Consider the following 21,205-nt stretch of genomic DNA (forward strand, 5'->3'; position numbering starts at 1 on the left):
TAAGTACTGGGAAGCTGTCAAGCTTACAGTGCTGGTACAAGGTTTTCCAAATTTCTGATTTTTGCTTGAAAGCTCAGATTTTTATCATTAGCAACAATATAGTCAGTTGCTGGCCTTGAAGTGTCAGGTTTGCTTCCTTCCTTCTCAAGAACACCTCCGCCAGATAGTCAAATCTGAATAAGCAGAGTTTGCCTGTCAATTGTTCCTTCCAAGTGCCTAGAGTTCAGCACACACTTAAACAGATGCAGAACTGCTTTTCCTAGAGACAACCACCCTACTTCACTATGCAGCAGAAGTGCTTTGTGTGTACTTCCTATTAATATGAAAAAGATGTGTTCTCAAGGGTTGAGATTTAATAGAATTAATATACTTTATAGCTTCAGGTTTTTTTTTTTTTAAAGCACAAGTATGTGGTGGTGAAGGAAATAATCTCTACTCAGTTTAGTGATAATGTTATGTTTTGTGCTAAGACACCAGCAGTTTTATCCACCATGGCTTTTATATTTATATCAGCAGTACAGATGTGAACACTGAAAAAGGCAAATGATGTCTTCATGTTATTATGAAAATAGCTTTGACCTTGTGGAGCTCCCGAAAAGGTATCAGGGACCCACAGGGGTCTAAAGACCCCCCTTGAGAACTGTTGGTTTAGATCACGAAGTGTTCTACATGCCATGCTGGCAAGTTTAGACTTGTAGGCAATGGAAAGCTGTTGATGGATTTTAAGTAGCAAACCACATTCTCATATTTGTTTTAGAAAGGTCACCTTATCAACAGGGATAGGGACAGACTTGGGACAGTTGAATTATTGGCAGTGATTCTACATAAGAGGGGTTGTAATGGACAAGGACAAAGATGATGAAGGGCTGACTAAGAAGGTAGGAACTAGTGATTGCAGAATGGGGTATGGGTTTGCAGATATTTAGGCATTATTTCTAGGAACTGACCTCAGAGAGGTGAGAGAGGGGAAGGGTACTTCCTTCATCCAAGGGTACTTCCAGAATCTGATTTGAGGGACTGGGTCATGGTATTTAACTCAGATCATCAATACAAGAAGAAGAACACATTGAGGATAAGTCAAGAGTGAGAGGAAGATGAAGTTCAGTTTATAAAATGTCTAGTTTGAGCAGCCTAATGGGTCATCCAAGTGACAATATGCAATGGCGGTTAGAAATCTGGATTGAGAGCTCAGAAAAAAGGTCTAGGTGGAGATGAAGACTCAAAATTCATTTGCTTGGAAGCTATATGCATGAAGGAGTAAGATTGTCCAGGATGCATACAAAGAAAACAGAAGAGGTCTTGCTAATGCCAATATCTGAGTGCTAAAAAAAGGACGAAGAGACAGGGAATGGGAGTGGGAGGGAGGGTTTTGGAATGGCAGATGAACTGGGAATGTGTTGCCAAGGAGCTAAGGGAGATGTTAGAGACTGCTTGTGGCCGATTAAATGATTGCTCATAGATGTTCATGGACTAGAGTGGTTCTGTGTTTTCCCTGCCCCATTGATGTGAATTGAAATGAGGCGGAGGCTGCAGAGATGTTTTTCCCTGCCCATGATTTTGTACCCACCATAAGGAGGATACCCCAGGCAGTTGCTAGGTTAGGGAGATTGTGCAGACACATAGAACAGGTTTGAACTCATTTTAAAGTCTGAAGTCAAATGCAGCCAATCAATGGCCTGAGTCCAAGCTACAGCAATAATCCATAGATATGTTGCAAAATATTAAATAAATAAATAAACGCTTGTTACTATAAGTCATTAAATTTGGGGGGTTGTTATGCAGCATTATTGTGGCAATAGCTGACTAACACAGGTTCCTTGTTAGATGTTATAAAGGAATCAAACAGGCTTCTAAGATCAAATAGGTTTTGCAACACCAAATGAAGTGAGTAAAAGAGTAAAAACTAGCAAAAATGCATGGAAGCATTGATATAGGGTAGTAAGGTAAATAATACAAAAAAAAAAAAAAAACTCTCAAAAGCCCATAGTCAAGGAAAGAAACATGATTCTGATGCACAACTGCATCACGACACAACCTCCACATCTGCCAATGTTCCCTAATTCATTATTCTAATTATGAGTCAACAAAATCCCGAGAAATCTCATTATTATCACCAAATGTGGAAAAAAAAAAGCTGTATGAGTGACCTCATCTTTTTCCTCTTCCAACTGTGAGAAGTGGAAATGGATGTGGTGGAAAAACAGGTAAATATCAGGGCTGTCTATCTCATAGAAAACTGAAGGTGTCAGGACTTCAGGGATACATGCCAAATTGAGATAATTCAAACCCCAAAGAGATATCAGATGTCCTCTCCCATTTAGGTAGTTCGAATGCTGAAACACAGAACAGTCGCCCCAACCAGACTACACACACACCTCTATCCCAGCTCTTCCTTTCCCTCCTTCTCAGGTTAGGAAAAATGCAGAGACACCACAAATCAGTTTTACTTACAGTGGGGGGATCACAATGCTTCAGAAACATATATTAAATGTTTAATATGTAGAGGTATTCTGGTTAATTACTGAATTTATCCTGGTTAATCTACTAAACTTAACATAGTAAAGAAAGACTTCTTTAGGAATCCCTCAAAGAAAGCAAATCATTTCCATGGGGGAAAACCTAGCCTCACCCAGCTTTCCCCACAGCAATATCAAATGCTAGGTGGGCAATGTTTATGGTTTTCATGGGAAAACACATGAACAAGAAGTTGGTGCCTACCTAACATGTTGTTCAAACATAAAGGTAAATCGGCAGACATTCTTAAACATGAACAATTCAGGGAAGACAGTACCATGAGTCTTGAAAAAATGCTTTGACCATGAAATCCAGTCAATTAAGAACCAAATTCGAGTAAAAACTTCAGAAATGGAGTCACTGTGATGAAAGGTCTAGTGGTAAGCCCCACACCCAGTAAGGTCTAGAGGTAAGCACTACGTCTAGCAAGGACAGCATGAATATTAAACTAAAGATTAGGGTTACGGACAAATTGTGACTATCACAAACCTGGACAGTGTAAAAATAATACCACCATCCCAGGCAGGAGAGGGAAAGCAAGGGTTAGGGGAGGCAATGAACGTACAGATGTACTCATTTTCAACCCTAAATCAAATTCTGTCCAAAAGCCCACCAATTCTTTTTGTTTGACTCTAGTTTCTTTTGTCTGTTGAACTGAAGTAAAATTAACTTTGGAAATCTTTCTAAAACAAACAAATACAGATTCTGGAGTATTATCTCATTTTATGAGTCTATTTGACTTTCCTTCTCTTTTTTCTTTATATATACTAGGATATTCGAAATGATGTTCACCACTGATGCTATGATGGTTATTTCTGAGTGATGAGATTTGAGGTGACTTAATATTTTTACCTTCCCCTCTACAATTTGAATCTTTTGTGAAAATATGTGATTATCCATTGTTTACAAAACAACAGAGATTTTCTTTAAAACTATGCCATGATGTTAATTAACACTGTTGATTCTGGGGTGGTAGGAATATAGATTTAGTTATTTTCTTCTTTGTACTATTTCGTTTGGGTGAGGAATTGATGGGAGATGAAAACCAGACCTTTAGCATAGGCTACTGTGTAGATTTAAGACAGCTTCACTATCTCTGCCACTCCTCCCTTCAAGGGGCAGGGGCTAATTCCACTCCCCTTGATTCAGGCTGACCCTGGGACCAATCTCAACCAAGAGAATGCAGTGGAAGTGCCACTGTGAATCCTCCTACAGTAGCCTTAAGAGAAGTGCAGATCTGCCTTCACCTATTTGAATACTCCTCTTAGACGCCAGCTTCCATGTGAAAAGTCTGACCACCCAGATAGCATGTTGCAGCCCCAGCCATACTTCCTGTTGAATGTGACTGCACAATACTACACATGGAGCAGAAAAACCCTCTACCCTATTCCTACCTAAATTTCTGATCCAAAGAATTCTAGGCATATAAAATGGTTGCTGCTTTAAAACATCAAGTTTTGGGGTGGTTTTATTATGCAGGAGAGCTGGGTCTTTTTTAGAACTTGACTTTGAAGGTAAGGAGTGAGCTAAAGTAGTAGATAAGTGATAAAGATCTTTTTTGCTATCGAGATAGGGCATACCACAGTATAAAAGATTTACCTGTATGAATGCATTTGTTTCTATAACTCTTTTTACACTCCAAGAATTCTGTTCTGTGAAAGACCTCCCTTGGTCTGTTGTTTCTTAGACAGCCGGGATCATGCCTGCTACTGGTCTTGACTACCGTGATTAATGTCTACTGGGTTCCTTTAGAATGCTGGCTCCTCCTCTTTTACCAAACAGTTTTTATTGTTTCTTATTGCAAAAGTGATGCTATAATTAAAAATATGGAGCTAAGATAAAAGAAAATGACCAAAAATTTCACCCACCAGAGATGTCCTCCAGTAAAATTTTGATATATGATTCCCATCTTTTTTCTCTTTATATGTTCTTTGATTTACAAACATGACCCATATGTAATTTTGGTAAACTGTATTTTCATTGAAAATTATCTTGTGAACATTTTCACTATCCTTAAATATCTTTCTCCAACACCATTTTCAATAGTGCATAGTTTTTAGTTTATGTACTATGGCAAAAATAAAGAGAATAGAAAATGTTAGTATTGTTGTGCCTAGCATGAACAGGACATTGATAAATAGTTATTGGCTAGATGAATGAATGCTAGAATGAACATTTTTTTGGCTATCTGAAGCTCCGTGCAACCTTTTAACTGTCACCTTTGGGCAAATTCTGGAAATGGGTCAAAAGTTGGGCATGTCTCTCAGGTAATATAGTAATGATAGGTATTGCCAAATTGTTCTCCAGAAATGTTTTAGCAGATTACCTTATACCACACTAGTGGCCTTTAAAGTGGGCTATTGTTGACTATTTTAGATCCTACTAACTTTTCTCTCAAGAATTACTTTAATAAAAAGGTCTATTGATCCACAGAGACATTATTTTAAGCTCTGGCAGGGTGAGTGCCAGGTTACTATCCACCTCATCCTCAACTGCAAGCTTGAGAGCTCAGCTCATCCCCAACCCAGAAAGTAGGACGGAGTGCATTCCACAATTAACACACACACTCTTTATACAGCATGTTCTGATTCTAATATTTCAATATAGTAATGATTAATATCACAAAATATTCGGTAATATTAGCTTATTTTAATATAGATGCAAACAAATCCATTTGATTTCAGAAAGCCAAATACAAGCCTCATGGTAACTGTGCCTCTCTCTGAGTATCTGGATCTATCCATATACCTATATGTACAAAACACTCAAACACAATGAGAGTGTCCAGCTCAAATAGCTGTTGCAGACATGCTAGTATCAGACAGACAGAAAATGAGAGTGAGGTTCTCCGGGTTCATTTGTGCACCTGGCCCATGACTGGCTTTCATGGACAAAATGTAGAGACTGGGGTATGTCCTGAAGTTTATGGCTGAGCCTCTCCGGTCAGGAAGATTGTGACCTGAACCTGGCTGTAACAGTTATTGAGCAATATGACCTTGGACTGGTTATTTAACCTCAGAGCCTCAGTTCTCCCACCTCTAAGATGGGGATGACAGAAATACCATCCTAATGAGGATTACTAGAAGGCCTAAATGACGTTAACGGGACTGGCGATGAATAAAAATGTCTGGCAGAGAGCCTGGTACATAGGAGATGTCAAGTAAGTATGAGCTATTATTCCTTTTATTTTTGATGACATCATCTAGGGTAAAAAATCAAGGCAAAGAGTGCTAATGAATTACTTATATTATGTAGGTTAGTAAAAAAAACCCAGAGATACCATTCACTTTACACATAATCTAATAGTCAATAAAAACTGTACTATGTGTGGTGCATCTGGGTGGCTTAGTCGGTTAACTGTCTGACTCTTGATTTGAGCTCAGGTCATGATCTCAGGGTCGGTCCTGGGATTGAGCCCTGCATCAGGCTTCAAGCTGAGTGAGGAGTCTGCTTGAGATTCTTTTTTTCCTGTCTTTCTGCCCCACCCCCATTCTCTCTCCCCTTCTCTTAAAAAAACACAAAACACAAAAAACTGAACTATATCTTACCTACATTATAATTTTAGTTGCTTGTAAGTATCTGTTTTGGAGGTCATAAATATCATGTAGTAGATACTTTAATATAATATGTATGCACATATTAAGTCTTTGAGATCTGACACTTTTCTGGAAATTAGGATCTGGTTTAGCAGGTAAGTAGATTAAAACTGCAAAAACAATTAAAAATAGGCAATTGTACTAATTATTTTAAGATTTTTTTTTACAATTTATTTATTTATTTATGATAGACAGAGAGAGAGAGAGAGGCAGAGACACAGGAAAAGAGAGAAGCAGGCTCCATGCCAGGAGCCCGACGTGGGACTCGATCCCGGGACTCCAGGATCGCGCCGTGGGCCAAAGGCAGGCGCCAAACTGCTGAGCCACCCAGAGATCCCCTTAAGATTTTTTTTTTAATCTTAAGAAACAATACTAGAAACTATGCTGTTACAGAGTAAATTTATGTTTTCCCTTTTTGTGTATATTGGGATTCAATTATTTATTTAAAATTGGGAAACTGCCTACTGCATGGTATTTGGACACCAAGTGGAAAAGAAATTCACTTAAAATGAAATTTTTATATAGCTAAAGGAATTTAAACAAAGTATCCAGCTCAGTTCATGCCAAGCAAAACAGTTATACAGATCAATGAGTGAGTACCTCCTGTGCATTTATAAATGAGAAAAGCTTCAAAGATTTTTTTTCAATTACCAGAATATAAAAAAGAAACCTCCTTTTTGGTCTCATATCACACGTAGGGGGAAAAGAAGCTTGCTGATGGCAATGTAGAGGGAAAATCTCATTAAGAACAAAATAAAATAAGTCCTCACCTCTAAAGTGAGGAGGCTGGATGAAATGGCCTCCAAGATTTGTCCATATCTGAAAGTCTTTTATTCCATTCAGTCTTGTCCAGGCTTAAAGAGTATATTTTAAAAAGCAACTGACATTAACACTAGCTTTTCCGTAAATTACTCAGATTGCCTACAATAGGCTATAGAAAAGAAAGACAGAGGGGTTGGGTAGAAAAGGGCAGCGATAAAACTCAAATGTTTCTTTTATTTTTCCTTGCTTTGTCTGATTACTCAACATGCTTTAAGCATTGTTATAACAAAGTAAAATCACTGAAAAATAATCTTTTGCTGGAAATTCTTGAAAAAAATTTTTGTTCTCTTTTAAATCTTATTTATAAAGGTTTCCAGATGCTTATCCTCACAGATTAAACCCAGCATGATGTAGACACTTACAATAATATTCACTGCTATGAAGCCAAGAAAAAAACTACTTTGAGATCGAACTGCCTATCACCTAAAGAATCAGGGTCCAGGGAACTTTTCTGTTGCTATTAAAGGCGTGATTCTCTGAAGCCATTTGGAAACAGCCTAGGTTCTCAGCAGCAACACATCTACCCTGCACTATGTCAAAGCACATCAAATGGTTGGCATTCCAAACCTCAAACAGGTTATTTCTCATTATGTGAATACATAATGAAAGGATGTGGGCAAAGAAGAGAATGTAAATTGGAAGCTGACTTCTGAATTTATTAGCCAGCAGTCCTGAGCTAAAACAGTCATCCTAATTTCAAGAGACAGTTCCAAAGTGGTTCTCAAGAGAAAGGACGGGTATTTTTCAAATATTTGTTCAATGTGAATGGATCAGGCTTGCCAAAAATGACTTTTTATGCTGGCATGTGATCTCTTGGAGGGAAGTCAGCCTGAGTCACTGGATACATCAAAGGTAGAGTCCAGTGAATGGAATTAGAGCAGGCTGCATGAGCAAGCTAGGTACCTGCATTCATCTGCCCACTGCTGGGATTGTAGCCCTCCTTTTAATTACATTAAAGCAGCTGGTACCATTGGTGACTGAAGTCTTCAGATTACCTTGATTGCTCGGTCATTATCTCTAATCAGCTGCTTCTTCTCATCTTCAAACTTCTGTATAACATCCTGGAGCCGCCTTTCTGCAGCAAGCTGCTGCCGGCTGTTCTCCTCTTTCAGAGAGGAAATGGTTGTCTGAAGTTCTGCTATGATCTAAAATGAAAACAGCATGCTATAACTTCAAATTCTTCAGTGAGAGGCATCTATTTTATATGTATTTATGCTTAGCAAAAAAGCGGATTTGGCAAAAGTCTAATCCACAAACTAAATATTTTCAATTAACATATCGCACACTATAACGCATGAAATTCCACGTAATAAAAGACTATAATAAAACTGTGAATGGTGAACAACTGCTGAACCAAACATATTTGGAAGACACTTCCACTATAACATTCCACAATATTTACTCATCAGAAGAAAGAACATCTGTGATCTCAAAAATATGAAACGCGTCAGATTTTATTTCACTGAGAAACAGACATATTAGAATGAAGAAAGCTATTTTGCCTTTCCTAATATTTGGAACTGTAATGACCAAAGAAAATAATGAACAGTGCTCATTCTTTATAGTTACCTAATTCTACACAACGGTTTTTGGGTACTCACTAAGGTTTGTGCACTGTGCTAAGTGTCTTAAGTTCTTACTGTCATTTACAAACATTATTATCACCCATCTTTTATAAATGGAGAAACAGAGGCAGAGAAAGAGGTCCCATATATCCCGTTGTCACAGATGATATCGAACCAAAAAGACAGGCAGGACCTGAACAATGCAGTCAGATCAATCGCCATACTGATTGGATGGATCCTCCAACTAGCCTTTGTTTTTCCCAAATGAGGCTTTGATGTAGAAGAGAACCTTATTGTAACATAGTTCCAAATGGGTTGCCTACTTCCCAACTGATAGATATCCATGAAAGTTTATTTAGAGACCCCTGTAGTATCCTCCAAGTAGAAGAACTGGTTCTCTCCATGAATAGGTATCCTCTAAGAGTTCCCAAGTAATCATGAGCTGAGAACATGTTCTTCCTTGGGGTTGTATACATCCATTACCTTCCTAATTAAAAATCTTTTAAAAAGCAGGAAATACGTTTCTTCTTCCAATAAAAAAAGAAACCAACATCCTTAGTCCTGGTTAGAATAGAATTCCGTTGGTTGTACGGGAGCAGGGCTCATTGGTGAGACACTTGGACAAGTTAGTTATCTTCCTTGAAGCTCAATTTTTCCACCTAATATTGGGTGGCAAAACTAGAGTGCGGTATTGTTAAGACAATAAATAGAAACTGTCTGCAGTTTCACAGATGCCAAGTCTTATAGGAATATTAATTGGTACTATGGACATAAATGATAGCATATTTACAAGAAAATATGGTGTAGATCTGCTTTTAGAAGTGAGCAAACTCACTGTAACAAAGGTTCACATTTAGGATTTGTAAATAATCACATGTTAAGACCATTGTGAAATAAATGGCAAGATACATAATAGCAGTATGTTAATATTTTTAAAAACGAACTTGAATCTTTTGCCATGAGTGGAGGAATCTATTTACTAAGAATAAAGATGTTTTTCATCTGTTTTCTGAATTTTGATTAAATGTTGTTCCCATTCTGGCATCAATTCAATTAATTTTCATAGCACTTCTATGAAACAGGGAAGGTTAAATTCTTATAGTGAATGTCAAAAACCGAGGCACAGAATAATCAACTCACTCGCAGTCACAGAGCAAGAGGAGCCAGAGATAAGAAAGAGCCAAATTTCCTTGGCCCAACATGAAACTTAAGATTGATATTTTTTAAGAGCATCGAGCCAAATAGTGAAAATAACTTACTATTTCAGTGACTATTGGAGCGTTTCAAGTTAAGTAAACTACAACTTTATAGAAATGGTAAGCTTACTTCTGTCATGTGTTCATTGTGTTTGTGTATGTGCGTGTATGTACATGGGTGTGTGCGTGTGTGTTTAGTGCAATAAATTGATATATCCACTACCCAAATCATGTCATATGTTTTTAAGGTAAAAAGTAATTTTGTTTCTTTAAAAAACAGTAAGATTAGATATTTGTGGGTTCTTCAAGTGACCACAAGGGTATGAAACAGGGATCCCTCGTCTTCAGAAGCTTAATGACAAGAGGACATCAAAAAGAAATAAATGCAGGTTTTGGAAGGATCTATGAGCATGTTCTGAGGAGAATATGTGGCTTTTGTGTGGAAAATGAAACCTTACATTCTTGGGGGAGATAATGAGATTCTTTGGGGGAAGTAATGAGATTATCTTTAGCAAGTTATTCTAAAAACTTATGAAGATGATCTACGGGAGAGAAATACTTCAGGTGAAACATGGTAGTAGCTGAGTAGATAAAGTGGTTGATAGACTGATAAGACTAGTTGGATAGAGAGAGGTGGATAAAATGTGGATAATTTTTAAAACCTGAAATGAGATTGAAGATTATGAAATAATCCTAACTAGATTAACATGTTTTAGGTAAAGAACAAAACTCACTTGGTTGTAGACATAGAGTAAAAGACTATAGACTATATTCACCTTAGCACAGTGCCCATAACTAGCCCTTAATATTTAACTAATGGAACTATAATGAGAGCAAATAAAAATAATAATTACCTGACAAATCATATTGAGATAATCTAGCCTTTTTATAGAATGATATGAAAAGTTTCTGAGAGAAATCAGAACTCATCTACACAATCATAAACCCCACCAGTTTTGATTGAATCTTAATTAAAAACCATAAAACAAAATGTCACCACTCAACTGAATGTTTACCCTGCATTCGCTTCAGAGAAAGATGTGGATTCGAACATTTCCATGTGATATTAAAAATATTTTGGGAAGCAAAAGGAGAGCTATTTCGGGCTGATGCTGTAAGCAACCTAACTCATGAAAGCTATAATGGTTAACTATTGCTAAGCAGTTAACACTTGGCAAAAAAAATGTTAGTGGTCTTATTAAGTCTTAAAATCAGATTCTGAATAGAGAGTTTAGGATTTCATATTTAACTCACTTTGATGTTTTACAGGTTATAGTACAGTTTGAGTTTTTTTTAAGATTTAATTTATTCATTCATGAGACACACACACACACACACACACACAGAGGAAGAGACACAGGCAGAGGGAGAAGCAGGCTCCAAGCAGGGAGCCCGACATGGGACTCGATCCCAGGACTCCAGTATACGTTCTGAGCTAAAGGCAGGCACTAAACCGCTGAACCAGCCACACAGGGATCCCTAGTTTGAGATTTTTATAAAACTTTAAAATACAAAAGGGCATACTTGGGAAGATTTGGTGGACACTGAAGATCCTTATAAAATAAGTGAAAGAGTGGCTCCTGAGCACATTTTGCATTCTGGGTTGCCACCCTGGAGAATGATATGAAGGTTGCGGGCATGCCGGACACACGCGATACACCCAGGCATAATCTGCATTAGGTATGTGGGAGTAAGTGGGGGCACTGGGTGGGTGGGGTGGGGGGGCGGGCAGCCAGGCTCTTGGCCGGGGGCAAGCTCTACCTGTATTCCATCTCTTGTCTTGTCCACAACTACCTGTATTCTTGCCACATGACAATATCTTTCTCTGAAAAATGGCCACCAGGTGAGTCAGCTGAATGGGAACAACTGAGCTAACATTGAAAAGGCAAGGTGACCATGTCATATTAAGACAAAAAGAACAAATATATGATTCTGATGGAAATTATATTTGGGAGTGTGCCCAGAGATGATGCACACATTGCCATCAGGATGAACGTTGAGAGACCCAGAAGGGGCACAATTCTAGATATGCCATGGGTTTAGTTTTAATGGTCCATTAGGTCTTAAAAGCTTGATAAAATCTTAAAAGATTAAGTAACTTCCTTTAAGGGAGGAAAATATTTAAAATATTTTCCAAATTCAAGCTGATGATCTAGATACCAATGCATTCATTATGAGTGCATTCATCACATTACTTAAAACAAAAATTTTTAAGAGAAAAAAGAGAGGGATTTCTTTCTTTCTTTTTTTTTTTTTAAGATTTTATTTATTCACGACAGAAACAGAGACAGAGTCAGAGACACAGGCAGAGGGAGAAGCAGGCTCCATGCAGGGAGGCCAATGCGGGACTGGAACCCCGGGTCTCCAGGATCACACCCCAGGCTGAAGGCGGCGCTAAACCGCTGGGCCACCAGGGCTGCCCCTCTTTTTTTTTTTTTTTTTTAAAACCTGAGAGACAGTTAAGCAACTTTGCTTCTGACATTGTCCTCAGCTTAGATACGAGTTAGCGATTCCAGCAAACTATCACTGGAAAACAGAAAAAGTCAGTCTATGGTTCTGTTTGTAATGCTCATTTTCAAATTATCTGTTTCTTTAAACTGACTGGACTGAAGATCAATGTTCCCAAATGTCAGGACACAGATACAAACATAAGCATCTATTTATGTACATGCAAATATTTACATGTATTTAGAGGTGGGGAAACCAAATATTATCAACGTAAGCTTGTCATCCCACCCTTTATGAGGATGGACCATCTTTTATTATGTTATTATACTATTTCAAAGATATTTTTTTCTCTTCTGGTGTTGCACTGTCCTTTGATGTATGAAATGATTGCTATGGGACATGATCGTTGTCACTAATTGGCTTTTCCTCCTCCTCCTCCTGCTTCTTTCACATCTTTACTTGGGAAAATATTTAGCAATTCCCTGCCTCTCAAATTTGGGGAGGGGGGGGAGATTTGATCAGTTGTTGAACACCCAAAAATAAATTAAAAATAATTTCTTGCTCCTTCCATATCTTTTTTTATTCTTTGATCCCTCCTTTCTTGTCTCTATTCCCATTTTAATCCTGCTGCCATGCGAGCTAACAGTTATTAAGCGCTTTGCTGTGTACTAAGCACTCTGTACTAAGCACTTTTTTTGCATTACATTACTTAATACTTAAAACTAGCTTCTGAGGTAAGTACTACTCCTTTATTTTACAAATGAGGAAACTGAATTCCAGAGAGTGCAGGTAACTCGCTCAAGGTCATATAAGTAGTAGGGCTGGTATTCAAATTCTGCTGGACTCCAAAGCTTAGGCTTTCTTCCGCATTAACTTACATTTAATTTGCTTTAATATGAACTAATCAGGCTGCTTCATACATTCCTTTAGATAAACTTAACTACTCCTGTTTACACTCTCATTATTTAAGCATTTTTACTAGCTATCTTCTATCTCACTTTCGGTCTGCCTCCCCCATTTAACATAACGCAAAATAGGCAGGACATAAGGGTATGCCAGTTGGGGATTCTTCACGCCTTAGTTTAAACTGGAACTACTGGAGCAATAATATTTCTTCTGATTATAAGAATCTTCTGCAGTGATTAAAAAAGAATATTTCCCCATGTTCCTTCTTCAAAGGAGGTCTGGAATAATGGCAATCAAGACCTAATCATCATCTTTGAAATAAGTACATGTAAGTCTTCACTCAGACAAAGACATTTGGCTTTCCAAGTGGGATGTACATTACATGGCATATGCACATTTTAGAAATAATTGTATAACCAAAGACATTATATGAGAGTTATCACCAGAGTTCTGCTATATGAAAAACGAGAGGGACTGAGCCAGGCCAGTGGTGTCAGACTGTGAGCTTCTGTTCTCCAATCTGATCCGGGGGGGGGGGGGGGGTCCCGGTATAGTCACTTGCTAACCCATGTGACCTCAGCTCTCTGAGTCTCAAGTGTGAGCTCAGTTCCCTAAGCCTCAGTTTCCTCAATGGGAAAATGGAGCCAAGAACAGTTCCTAACTGAGTTATCATGAATGAACACTGAGTCAAAATGGTCCGTGCCCCATAAAATTCCTGATTTTATTACTGTTACGTTGTTGTGTTACTGTTATGACCACTGTGTGGTAACTTATAAAATAGTACATAAATTTCAGTTCATGGCCACATATTGCCGTGTATATGCAAAAATACTGTGAAGTGCTGATTTTAAAAATCATTATATGTGATGCCCACAAAAATGAATGGCTTAACCTCTCCATCTATACAATGAAAATTTGTATTTTTTTATTCTAGAATTACTCCTAAAACGAAGGGATGCTTGGGATTCCCTGAATGATACTTTAGGATATTATTATAACAACTTACACAGAAAAAGTATTTTAAGCATCACATGTCAAGTTGAGACAAGCATTCAATTATTGGCCTTCTACTAAAACTATGATAGCAACAACATGAAGCAAGATATGAATGCAGGGACTTATGATTCTTCTTTTCCCCAAAAGAAGTCAACAGTTCAGTGGCTAATTTAACCCAGGACATTTATCATTTTGAATTTTACTTTTAAGCAGTCCTTAGGTACAACTAAATGGAATATTGCAAAAAAGCACAGATGGTATCAAACTGCTTACATCACAAATGTAGGTGTGTATTTCCCGCCCTTGTGAAATATGTTGCAGCCTGGGCTTGTTCAAGCGCACTGGCTGGTTTTACAACATCTGAGTATGTGTGTGTGGGGATGTGTGTATGTTAGTTCAAATGGTTCAATATGCCTAATTAAAAAAATCTTTTCATAAGACCAAAGTATTAAAAGTATATATTATTTACCCACGTACCCACTGCAAATAGGATAGTAACCCTTAAAGACACTGAAGAGAATGAGGTTTAACTTGAAAGTACAAATGCTTTTTATGTATAGGTTTCTTTTTGGTTTGTTTTGGTTTTGCTTTTTTTTTTTTTTTCCTTTCAACATTCTTACCTGTGAAGATTTGGCAAGCTTCTGAGTGTATTCCTTCTCAATCTGCTTCAGCCTGCTGTTGGCCTGAAAAACACACGTACATGAACACACACACACACAGTGACCTGTGAGCTTGGTATCTCTTCCACATGCCTATCACCAGGCAGCTGGGATGGCTGCCAGCTGCACCGCCCTTCTGGGGCAGCCAGAAAACCACAGGGCTTGTCTTTGATCTAACTCCAACTATTCATCACTTAAAAAGCAAAAGCAAAAAAAAAAAAAAAAAAAAAAAAATCTCTCCTGCCAATTATGAGACAAACACAGACTTCTGTGGAGAGAAAGAGAAATCGAGAAGAAGAGACAGAAATAGACCTAGCAAGAGTGTGAGGGTTCAGAAGGTAAAGTAGGGAATGGCAGAGGAATCAAAGGAGAAGAGAAAGGAAACAAGGGGCAGGGGGGTGGGGGCAGGAGAAACAGGAAAAGGTAAACTTAAACCTCTTCCCCATTGTTGAAAGATGAAAGAACTAGGTGCTCCTGGACAGAGGCAGATAGATTCTGAGACTCACCTAGTGAAGACATGAGCCCCCAGTCTGCCTAACACACAAGAACTATTTTTTTTAAAGTGACAAATGTGTCTACATCAAACCATTTTCATGTCCTGGAAGGAGGGTGGCCTTCCCAGAATCATCCGCATTACTTAGAACTCGACTATCTCTTCTGCCACTCAAGTTCCCATCCTCCGCACATGACCTGCTTTACTGCTCTCCGGAAGCTTCTGGAAGACTCACTGCATCCTGAGTGCTCGGAAATGGCTCTGCGACACGCCTGGACTGGGCCTTTCTTCTCACTGATTGTGCAAGCGCCAAGTAGGCCCTCCGATCTGAGCTGTGCCCTCTGCTTCTAGAAGAGCTTTGGTCATTACTCTCAAAGTCTCCTCTCTCTGTTCCCAGCGCTCACTCATTCTCTCTCTCTCTCTCTCTCTCTCTCTCTCTCTCTCGTATGTCCATCTGTCTGTCTCTGCAGCTATGGCCATTGGGCTGCTCGGGTATACCATCTTTTTTTCTCATTATTTCGATTTTCCATTTCTTTGTCTTTTTGATCTTTCACAGTGAGTTCTCAACTTTTAATTTAAACTTTCTATTGGATTAAAAAAATACTGCCCTTCTATTCGTAATTTTGTTGTTGTCATTCTCTGAGTAGCATCATGGATCCCCTTTTTAAGGTGAGGAAATGGAAGCACAGAGAGGTTAAGTAACTCACTCAGCACCACACAGCTAGGAAGCAATGGAGCCACTTTTTTTTTTAATATTTATTTATATGAGAGACACAAGACAGAGAGAGGCAGAGACATACGCAGAGGGAGAAGCAGGCTTCCCGCAGGGAGCCTGATGCAGGACCTCATCCCAGATTCCAGGATCCCACCCTGAGCCAAAGGCAAACACTCAACCACTGAGCCACCCAGGCATCCCTCAATAGAGCCACTTCAATCCCACACAGTGGAGCATGGAGGCTCCACCAGTAGAGCACATTGCAAACCTCTCTCTGCTGAGGTTATTAGATCCATCTGCACTTAAGATGTACCTATATGTCCACACACACACACATACAAACATTGCTCTCTAGAGTGTCTGTGTTGTTTCTGAGTTCCTTGCAAATATTTGCTTTGCCAACCAGTTTTGTCTCTGTTTTTCCCTTTAGCAACTTTCCTCAACTGTCTGGTGATCTTTTGTATTTAAAGGCCTCTAAAACAGGCAGGCTTGGGATGCGTGGACATCCTGTTGCAGGGTGTCTTAGAAGGACCTGGACTTTCCCGTGACTGGACATTTGTCTCAGGCCATTTTGCCCAGAGCTGCATCCTCCAGCACACTTCCTGGCAGCAGAGATCTGGCCATCAGTGTTTACAGAAGGGAGTCTACGTGTTCAGATTGACTCTTGCACAATCCCAATTTCATTTTGCCCCCAGCCACACCTGAGTCCCCTCCCTCATTCCATCTCCCCAGAGAGAGAACCAGGGGTGGGGGCAGAGGCAGACATGGAAACCCTAATCCCAGTGGGATGGAATGTGAGGTGAGGCCTGTGGGGGGTAATTAGGTTATGGGGTGGTATCCCCTCATGGGTGGGATTAGCGCCCTTCTAAAAAGCCTCCTTACAGAGCCTCTACAGAACTTGCCTGCTCCTGCCCTGTGAGGATACAATGGGACGATGGAGTCTCCAACTCAGAAGAAGGCTTGCACTAGAATTCAATATGCTGGCACTCCAAGCTCAGACTTCCAGCCTCCAGAACTATCAGGGATCAATTTCTGCCTTCGATAAACCTCTCAGGTGATGGCGTTTTGTTATAGAACCTGAGCTAAGACAGTAGCTATGTGTTTTATGGACTTCAGTTCAAAAGCAATTCCTGAGAGTCTATTCCATAAATCTCTCTGCATCTATGGCCCCACTGAATACACTGGGGTAGTTTTGTTTTTTCAGACTAGAGAGGGTATGTGACTATTACTATTGTTTCTCTTAAGCCATCAGACTCTACTCTACCTCTATAATAAAGCACTCTCCATCAGAGAATTAAGGCCACTCTAGACTTCTTGAGGTTTGTCCTGGTTCACATTCCACCAATATTTTCTAAATCACAAAATGCTTGAGAAAGTATTTTTTGCCTATTTAATAAACACCTACAGAGCTCTCACCATGTGCTAGGCACTGCTCTAAGTGCTTTTAAAATATTTACTCACTAGAAAATGTAAAAATTACAGTGCCATAAAAATTAAATTATCTTCCCTAAAAACATTGGAGGCAGAGATGCTAGTTTGTGCAGGACAGCCTGGGTCAGAATCCCACAAACTCATGTAACTGCCTTTGCAAACCATCTAATTCATTCATCCATTCCAGGCCACTGGGACTAGAGCAGTGAATAAAACAGACAAATATCCCTCCCGACCTTTATGGCAATTCTATCCTAGTGAGTAAATGAAATAACTTACAGAAGTGACAATATTATAGATGGTGTAAGTGCTATGGAGAGACTGAAACAGGGAAGAGATGAGAAGTGATGGAAGGTGGGGGTAGTTTACAGTTTTAAGAATGTGGGAGTTAGGGAAAGCCTCATGGAAAGATATGATATGTGAGTCCAGACCTGTAGGAGATGAAGGAGCCATGGTGGCCTCTAGGGAAATAGCACTTTGGGCAGAGAGGGGGCCAGTTATAAAAGCCCCGAGGCAGAGGCATGCCTGGCATGTTCAAGGCACAGTGAGGGGGCCAATGTGGTTGGGTCAGTGAGCAAAGTCTTCCTTGGATAAGGGCTGAGAGAGAATGAGAAGACAGATCCTTCATGGTGTTGTAGGCAACTATACGGAATGTGGCTTTTAGAATGGGTGAAATGGAGAGTCACTGAAGAAGTTTCAGTACAGGAGTGACATGATTTAACTTAAGTAGTCATAGGATTACTCTAGCTCCTGTTTGGGGCAAGAATCCAGCAGAGAAGCCAGTTGGGAGGCTGTCAAAAATAATGCAGGATATAAAAGAGGATGTGGTGAGAAGTGGTCAGATTCTTTGAAAGATTTGAAAGTAGAGCCAACTGGATATGCTGTATGATAAAAAGAGATAAACCAAAGATGACTTCAAGAATTTTCTCCCAAGCAACTAGAAGAGCGGGGTTGTCATTACCTTACATCAGAAAAACTATGGGTGGAACAGGTTTTGGGGGGGAAGATGAAGAGATCGGTTTCAGACACATTAGGCGTGGAGATGCCTATCAGACATCTGTGTTGAGGCGAATATTTGGATATTCAAGTCTGGAGTTCAGGGGAGAGATGTAGGTTCAAAGTATAAATTCAGACATCACCAGTATATAAGTGGTACAGAGAATGAGGCTCCTGGATGAGCTCTCAAGGCACTGAGTGTACATTAAATACTGAGCTCTGAGCCTGCAAATGTCAGGAGGCTGGAGATGAGGAGAGAAGCAAACAGAAGTAATGGCCAGAGAGATAAGAAATCAAGATAATATGCAATCCTGAAGCCAAGTGAAGAAAGTGTTTCAAGGGCTATTCCACCTGTGTCAGATGCTACACAGAGAGAGGTCACATGCAATGAGGGCTGAAAAATAAGTACATGGCTTAGCCTGTGGGGGATGTTGATGATTTGAACACAAGCAGTTGCAGTGTCGTACAGAAGCTCAAGAGAAGGGGAGGTGGTGGAGCAGATACAGACAAGTTGTTCAGAGTTCGGTCACAAGGGGAAGGAGAGGAATGGGCTGGAAGCTGCAGGGGGAAGTGGGTAAAGAAAGGTCTGACTTGTTTTGTTTGGCTTTTTGTACCATGAGAGAACTAACAGCATGCGTGCAGGCTGATGGGAAAGAGTTGGCAGGAGAGAGGAAAAACTCGGTGCTGCCAGAGATTTGGAGAAGACGTGTTCTTGAGTAAAGGAGAGGGAATAGGATCTAGAGCACAGGGGAGAAGAGGGCCTCAGCTAGGAGTGTGGGGAAGTCACAGTACCAGTGGGAGCAAGCTGTGCTCGCTCTCACCTTCCCCAGGAAGCAGGGGGAAAGATTCATAGCAAAGCATGAGGATGGCAGAAGAGACTGGTGGAAGATTCGAGGTGGGAGGGAAGGGTATGGATGGTCAGCTAGGAAAGCAGGAAAGGGAAAGGACCAAGGAATGCAGTATGGGCCTCCAGGAAGCATTGGGACCCACTTCAAATTACTAATGTCAGATTTAAAGTGAGGCCAGCTCAGTCGGTCGAATGGCTAACTCTTGATTTTGGCTCAGGTCATGATCTCAGGGTCCTGAGATTGAGTCCCACATAGGGCTCCAGGCTTGGGGGGAAGTCTGCTTGAGATTCTCTCTGTCCCCTCTGCCCCTCCCCCCCATGTTCTCTCTAAAATAAATAAACAAATAAATAAATAAAAATAAAGTGAGGCCAGCTGCTATATATGCGTACCTTTGGAACTTGCCAATAGCTAAATAGAACAGAATCAATATTGTGGAGAATAATAACAGTGACTAAAAAAATAAAATTAATTTATCAACCTTCGAGGTTTTTATTATGTATTTGAATCTAAGTCATAACTACCTGAATTTCTGAACTTCTCAAATAAACCTAAAAAGCTTTGATTTAGGGGCACTTGGCTTAGTTGGTTAAGTCTCCAGCTCTTCATTTTGGTTCAGGTCAGGATTTCAGGGTCATGAGATTGAGCCCCAAGTCGGGCTCTGTGCTCTGTGTGTGGCCTGCTTCAGTCTCTCTTTCCCTCTGCCTCTCTCCTTCCCTCCTCCACTCACATGCTCTCTTCTTCTCTCCCTCTCTCCCTCTCTCTCTCTCTCTCTCTCTCAAAAAGAGGAAAAAAAAAAAAGGCTCCGGTCTAGTACAGTTCAAAATTTACAGCTAATTTATCATGCAAACTGTCTCTAAAACATGTCTTGAATAATTTTATTCTCAGGATGGTACTGACTGTACATTTCCATACATTAAATCAAGTTACGGTTATTTTAATCTGAGTCTTATTTTTATAGCTATCATTACTATATAGAAGCAATTTACAAACATCTGCTGCATAGGCAGAATAAATGTAGAATAACATATGAGAGCAAAATCATAATTTTGAAGTGAAAAAGTTGTTTTGTTTTGTCGTGGCTGTTGTTTTAATCTCTGGCTCTTCCTAACTGCTCCCATTATGGCTGGTCATGCCCTCCACCCTCCACCAAGCACTTAGTTCCCCCCTTGCTTTTCTAGGGCCTCTTTTTCAGATCATTCTTCCTTGTTAAAAAGCTGCCAATGTGTTGATTCACTTTCTCTATGTAATTCCCATCAAAATTTTGGGTTCAAACTCTAGTGGAAAGTAATAAATTTTTAGAAAGGCGTCAATGGTGCTTAGTCATCCTAATACACCACTTTCTTCTTGCAGGGTACTTTGCATTATGTCTTCATTCAAAAAAGTCTTTCATTTCTTTATTTTCCATTTCTTATAATTGGTGAAAGTTCAGGCATTTCTATTTCTAGGCAGGTAAATTTAGAGGAAAATTAGGAGACTCCTCTAGAATACTTATATTTAAGGCAAGCTCAGATCTTATAAAGATAAATTTCCTTAAAGTATAACAGCATTAGTTTCTGAATTAAATATTTGTTTTTAGTATTTAAAAAAAAAAAGGATGCTTCCCAGAGTCTTGAAACATAGCCTTAAGCTCAGATTATTATGCAGTACTTCCTACTCAAAAGCTTTGTAGGCATCCATTTGAAGCTTCTTTAAACACTCTGAGTACAGTTATGGCCAGTTGGTGCCAGATGCTAATATATAACTGTGCACTCCCTTAAAAACAAAAAATATTCAGAGAATTCATAGAATATATTTATTTGAACATAATTTAAAATACTTAGAGAACTTTCAAACTTGAAATTGTCTATATTTTACCTCAAAATAAAGGTATAAATTTGTGAAGCATAAGAAAAATTCATGATTTCTACCTGGGCCATGATGAAGTAACTGGGACCATACTTAATCTGCTATTGTCAACAGCTAGAAAACTGGGCAAAATACAGGGGACTATTTTAGGAATATTGAAAAAGAAGAGGTACAG

General features: G+C 39.3%; 1 protein-coding gene across 11 annotated transcripts in view; it reads right to left on the bottom strand.

Moving 5' to 3' along the window:
• Positions 1 to 21,205, bottom strand: part of CEP112 (centrosomal protein 112) — a 392,220-nt gene that overhangs the window by 77,945 nt on the left and 293,070 nt on the right. For 8 of the 11 annotated variants that reach the window (XR_013354742.1, XM_077853716.1, XM_077853714.1 and 5 more), the window contains 2 exons: positions 14,664 to 14,726; positions 7,928 to 8,077 (listed from right to left, as the gene is read on the bottom strand). Coding sequence is in view for 8 of the 11 variants with exons in the window: in XM_077853716.1 (XP_077709842.1) it covers positions 7,928 to 8,077; positions 14,664 to 14,726 (213 nt within the window). In the remaining 3 variants the exon portion in view is untranslated. Of the gene's footprint in view, positions 1 to 7,927; positions 8,078 to 14,663; positions 14,727 to 21,205 lie in introns of those variants that run through there. The other 3 variants (XR_013354744.1, XM_077853715.1, XM_077853717.1) reach the window with 3 other exon arrangements.

This window comes from Canis aureus, chromosome 16, assembly GCF_053574225.1.
Source record: "Canis aureus isolate CA01 chromosome 16, VMU_Caureus_v.1.0, whole genome shotgun sequence".
NCBI lineage: Eukaryota > Metazoa > Chordata > Mammalia > Carnivora > Canidae > Canis > Canis aureus.